Raw genomic sequence first — 6152 nt, forward strand, 5'->3', positions numbered from 1 at the left:
GTCTCTTGGAGGAGAGACGAAACGTTTCATTAGAGAAGAACCCGTCCAGAAGACCTATACAATTTTTTTCCTTTTTCACTCTATTAACATCAGTGGAACTCTTTTTTTCTATAATCTGATGATCAGAATAAATCTGTGACCATGTCATCAGGACTGAAGCATCCCTTCTGACATTCACTTAGATTTATTTTTATTGTAGTATGCCGCAATTCAAGAAAGTCATTTCTTAAAAACATCCCATTGCTCCAGGTGAGGCTTGAACTCACAACCTCGGCATGGCTCCACAGAATACTGTCTTATAAGTACCGCGCGCTGACCGATTGCGCCACTGGAGCTACACTGCAACATATTCATGTGGATCTGTTCTGTGTAGCTGTACTACAAAATGTCAAATATTTTCTACAGACAGGATACCAGTTTTCTCTTTTTGACAGCATTAAGACTTTGATAAATATAACCATTGCTGCATTTTTCATTTATAATCTATAATTCCAAAGCGCACTGAAGATTATTCAAACTAAATGAAAGTTTGATCTGATATTTCACAAATCAAGCAAACGGATGAGACAAGTTTCCWTTGTTTTATTTCATTATTGGGAATATAAAAGGCAAAACAATACAAATGTCATTCAGATGTCTTTAACGATTATACCAAAGCCTTAGTGCACTTGTGATTAGTAGCTATTAACTTTGATAGCAACTTTAATATATATTTTTTCTTTTATTCCTTACTTACAGGTTATTGCTTGGCATCTTTTAGCCTTTTGAACACACCACGTGATTTTACTCATTCATCCTTACACATGTCCATGTTAGTATTCAGCTCCGTTTTTCTGCACTTACAGATGTTCATACACTAAAAACCCATCAATGTTCATTTTGTTGGAGAATGACTGCTCCAWTTCTCACAGCCAAACTGTCACACAGAAGGATAGTTTTCAACAAGCGTRTACGTTGGATGGTGAGTTTCAGGGAAGCAGGAGGTTTTTGACSCAAATGTACAGACCGGACACAGASACGTTAGATGAAACAAAGTGCTGTTGTGGCWGCAAAACTGCTTGCAAACCGTCAGGAATAATCCCAGGGAGGAAAGGGAGACACGAGGAGCCATAAAGGCTGCAGCAGATATGGACCAGACATGGCATGCAAGACACATAATGCTCAACTGCAGAGTAGTGAGAAACAGAGGGAATAAGAATGCTGGGACTAAACCAAGGAGTAAGATGGGTGTGGCAGATCTGAGGAGCAGAGACCAGCAGTGGAAAAGTACTGGGAGGAGTGGCTGGTGGCATTGAGGAACAAAAATTAAACACAAGGCAACATAATTATCATATACAGCCAAATATMAGTGACATATGTAAACTTTATAACATGCATCTTAATCTAATTTTTTGCTGTAATTTATGATCCCAGGGCTGTGTACATCTAGCAGGCCAAGAAGCATGAGAGTCTGCTGAAGACTCAAAGATACTGCTTATTACGACTTTTTACATGACAATGAGCCACTGTTCTACACAATGGCTGAGACTGTTCTCTTTCTCCACCACACTATAAATACAATCATACCTTTTTCACCTTGTTGCCCTACAGAACGGAAGATATTTACCCAACAACAGGCTCGTAAAGGGACAAGATTTTTTTTCACCCTGAAGACAATTCAAAAACCAAAATATTTACTGCCTAAACATGAAGAAATAATATCTCATAAAACAATTGTAATGAAAAGAGCAACATGTTGAAGGGATTCAAACTCAGGTTTGTAGGATAAATATTTTGTAATCAATCATCGCCACACCCTAGTCCCTGTCAATCATTGTTGTTTCTTTCTTTTATTTCTCTTATCAGCAGATCTGGTAACAATTTGTATTACTGATATGATCTCATTTGTTTTTCACAATTGCTGAATCAATCAAGTTTTGCAATTTTGTTTTTAAAGGATCCACCTTTACTACTTTTTTGTCGGATATTATTTTTTCATTTCGTTTGTATTTTATGATTTTTTTCTATATTTGTTCCTGGTGTCTACACCTTTCAAAAACAGTGAGAAGACTATCATTGGAGAGCATCAGTTTTCTCTAAAACACCGTAAACCCTATTTTAATCTGAGTTTAGGGAATAAAGAGACATAAATTTGTGGGATTAACCTGTAAAAACGTTTTTCAATCTAATGAAAGCAAAATAAAACCTAACAGGGACTGTAAACTCAGATACAATGTTCAAAATGTAAAGGAACATGTTGGTTACGTGAGCAGTTTTTGTTTTTGCAATCCTTCATGAAGAAGAATGGATAGAAGCATTGGCCACATTCCTTCTTAGATTAGGAACAGAGACACAATATGAAATATGAGAGGTAAAGAGATGTGGTTACACCTCCATGATAAGGAAAATGCTTCATTGTCTTTTTTAATCAAAGTGTATGACAGTTTTAGTCAAAATGACCTTTGACTATTGTATCACAAGTACAAAAAAATTAAATGAAAAAAGGCAGCAATTTTTTTTATTTGTGTGTTTGTTTAGCAATGTAACATTCCATTTTTATGTAAAAAGCTCATACATTTAGGATATTTTGTATTTAAACTGTACGTTAAGGGTTGCGGACAGAGACAGATGATGTAGACAGTTGCTTTTGTCTTATAAAGTTACTCTAAATTATTGATGATATTGGATCATTTGTTTCACTTTTGATCATTCACCCTTTGGTGTAAATTGACCAAATCTAGTCAGTTTGATCAGTTCTTGATTCAAAATATTAAGTCATTTTGACATCTCGTCTAAAAACACAGAATCCCTTCAGCGGGGTCATTTTCCACACTCACCAGTTCAGGCAGGTAAAATATATCTGGGGCTGTGGTGCAGATCTCCACTCCACTGGGCAGGGTCCCCAAGGGCTGAGCAGTAGTAGCGGCCATTTCTGCCTTCTCCTTCTGAACCGACAGCAAGCAAGCGGCCGGCCCTGTCCGTCTCTTCTGGACTAATGGAGCAGCTGCAGGTGTAACTGACCCTTATAGGGAAAGCCAGGTTTGCAGACAAACCCGTTCTGCTATGTTGTGTGTGTTTGTGTGTGTGTGTGTGTGTGTATGAGATCCCATCCCGCAACAACTCCTTGCTCCGGTACAAAGCAGACACACCCTCCTTGCAACACCCAAGAGTGTTTGAAGTAAGCTGGTGATGTGTGACAGACCTAAGTGACTAGAGGGAGACTTGTGTGGCCTCAGGCTACACAAATTCTCTGAAATACGGATATCATTCCAGAGGGGTAAAAAAAACTGCTCTGTGAGTTTTCAAGTAATAATGTGACCTGTCCTTTGACTGTGGACTCTCTGTACTGCACACAGCCATATTTTTTCAAAATGAAGATGCCTGTGTGAGTATGAACATTCAGCTTCAACTTCACAAAAGATTTATTTACAGTAAAAGTAGCAGGATTCATGTTGTTCAACTAGCAACGGGCTGCAAAAGTAAAAACAATGTAATTAAATAAAAAAGGAAGAAGAAAGTTAATTGATTTAGTGCTTTATTCATTTGTGAGTATACAATGAAATCATATGAGAAGTAATAATTTGTTTCTTTTATAAAGATGTGCCGAAATAGTACAGAAAGATCAGTTGGTACCCTTAAAGGAGATGTTTCATGCTTATAAATAATTCTTTATTACATTTATTCAGTTGGCATCTATATAAAGTGGAACTGCAATGCTTTGGTCTGAATTCCTCCTCATTGTAACTCCACAAGCCCCTCTTTCACCCCTTTTCTGAGGTGTGTCAGATCAACTCGTTTTGATGTCTCTTTTAATCCAAATGAGGAGCTTCATACCTCGCCCCCCTCCAGCTTCCAGAGTGGTCCATTCCAGTTTAATAGAGGGGTTTATGGCTCTATAGTGGCACAGAAACTTTTTTTATTTACAAATTAAATAAAGATGTGAACAACAGAAGACTTGTGGATTGATGTGTGTATCTGCTGCTGCTATTACACCTGAATTTCCCCGTGTGGGACAATAAAGACTGTTTCTATACTATTCTATTCTGTTCTGTTCAAGACTTGTCCATCTAGACTGTTGGCGTCAGCCACATGGTTGTTTGGCATGGCTGTGTTCACCCCTCGGAAAGAAGATAAAGACTATCTTTATCAGCTTCATGGTCCAATCCTCTCACCAAATTATCCGATCTCATTAAAAGTATAAGGTTCAAGGGACTGTAGTCAACCTCCCAGGATGTGGAGACAAGAAGAGATGTGACCTCAGGTTGATCAGGTGGTTTGTTTGGATGGTAAAAAAAAAAAGAACCAAAGAAACAATCCAAAATCATTAAGTTGAACTAACTTCAAGGTCAAAGTGATTCACAATCTGGTCGCACCATGTACATAATATTGCATTTTGAATCATGGATGAAATCCGTGGATGAAAACCTAAGAAAGTCCAAAAAAAAGTAAATAAAATAAACTGTAAGACAGAAATTTAATGAGACAAAACAGGAACATTTTAGCCAGTTGCAACCTTTGATTATTGTGGAAGAGTACCAACTAATTTAACTCACATCATTATTAAATCGAAGACCGGTTCTTTTAAATGCATGGTTCAAAAATTATGTTACAAAAACTGGTGGAAGTCAGGATTCTTAATTGAAAAAAAAAACTTTTGCATATTCACTCAATTTATTTTGTGTCAAAGAATTCAAACCTAAACTGTGAAATCATTGAATTATTTATAATAAAATATTTAAAGGTATTTTTTATATTATTTAAAACATATACTTAAAAATAGCAAAGGGAAAATATACAGTATAAGACATTTGTGTTCAAACTGAATATAAACATAATCATTTGTGATTTGTTTGTTTAAAAAAGGAAAAGAAACTCGACAGAAAATAATTGTTATCCCTAATATCGCAAATTGACAGAAATTTGATAGTTAGTCTTTCTGTAATTGACTAAGTAATGTAAATAGATAAGTCACTGTAGTATAAAAAGTTTTATTCTTTTTGTTTTTGTTGAGTTGTTTTAGTTTTTATTATTCAGTTTCTGAGTTTCGACTTTGACAAGTTCACCTGACTTTGTCTAATTATTGTTGTTAGTTACAACAAGGAAACAACAAACAGTGACATCATGATCCGCTTCAGATGACCTGTGGGTTTTCCATTTGTTCTCCACTTTCACAACATTTTTCAGCATGTATTCACTAAGATAAGAAGTTTTCTGGTGATTTATCTTTCATTCTCCTCGTGCTTCAAGTGTCGCTGGGTCACTGGTCTGTTTAGGCCCTTTTCCATCGGATGGCAGAGAAAATGGCGTGGAGGAAGTAGAGAAGAGTGGCCACATGTGACATCACCTGAAATCATGCAGAGAGCACATGAATGATGAATCACCAGAGTTTTAAAGGGTTTAAAAAAACACCAGGAAGTGATTAAATGAGTGTGCAACACTTTTATGCTTTATTTAACTATGGTCTTAGTTGATGTAAAACATTCCAGTGGAAAAAGATGGGGTGACGTGCTGTGTTTTACAATTATTTTGATTTTAACTTATTTAAAATGTACTTCTATGAATGAAAATTAATGTTGAAATATACTGGACTTTGAACCTTTTTTTCTGTACAACTTATGTTGGGAATTGTTGCTTTTAAAGAAAATTTAACAAAAATGAAACTCAGTTCGATTTTTTAGGTCAAAGTTGGCGACTGTGGAACAGTGGATAGCTGGCTTAGGACCAAAACGTCATGGTTTTGATCCCTGCCACGCCCACATGTGTGGATCGTATTCGATGGGCTAAATTCAGAGGACTAATGTTGTGTCTGACTGGTGTGATATCACTTTACTTAAAATTAAAGTCTATTTACAAAATATAATTCAGCTAAAACAGAAAAGATTTCATATTTTCATTTAGCTAATTATTAAAGATAGTGAATTATAACAGTAATAGGAGCTTTTTAAATATTAAATAAACAAACTGAGTTAAAAAGAGAATATCAGCAGCAGAATTTCAAGATTATGTTTATTTACATATCTTCATCATGCTTGTAAAAAGATAAAAATGTTACTTTTAACTTAACTAAATTTTTCCAACTAAATAAAAAAACATGAAAAAGTGTGTTTTATATGTAGAAATGTAGAAAGGTTGCATTTATAAATATTAAATAAACAAACTGAGTTAAAAAGAGA

General features: G+C 35.5%; 2 protein-coding genes and 1 non-coding gene across 3 annotated transcripts in view; all 3 read right to left on the reverse strand.

The window, feature by feature from the left end:
- Nucleotides 1-2966, reverse strand: part of malb (mal, T cell differentiation protein (MAL blood group) b) — a gene marked incomplete at its 5' end in the record, with an annotated part of 4374 nt that extends 1408 nt beyond the window's left edge. Inside the window, 1 exon segment of the mRNA XM_014027365.1 lies at nt 2817-2966. Within this exon segment, the coding sequence (XP_013882819.1) occupies nt 2817-2966 (150 nt within the window).
- trnai-uau (transfer RNA isoleucine (anticodon UAU)) lies at nt 242-335 on the reverse strand. The gene is made up of 2 exons: nt 298-335; nt 242-277 (listed from the first exon to the last, which is right to left on the reverse strand). It is a non-coding gene; the product is annotated as a tRNA-Ile (tRNA).
- A 705-nt stretch (nt 2967-3671) lies between the features above and the next one.
- The window catches only part of LOC106531489 (myelin and lymphocyte protein), a 17316-nt gene continuing 14835 nt past the window's right edge, over nt 3672-6152 (reverse strand). Inside the window, exon 4 of the mRNA XM_014027366.1 lies at nt 3672-5323. Coding sequence (XP_013882820.1) covers nt 5249-5323 — 75 coding nt within the window. The 3' untranslated portion in view covers nt 3672-5248. The remainder of the gene's footprint in view (nt 5324-6152) is intronic.

The sequence above is a fragment of the Austrofundulus limnaeus genome, unplaced genomic scaffold (assembly GCF_001266775.1).
Source record: "Austrofundulus limnaeus strain Quisiro unplaced genomic scaffold, Austrofundulus_limnaeus-1.0 Scaffold641, whole genome shotgun sequence".
NCBI classification, from domain to species: domain Eukaryota; kingdom Metazoa; phylum Chordata; class Actinopteri; order Cyprinodontiformes; family Rivulidae; genus Austrofundulus; species Austrofundulus limnaeus.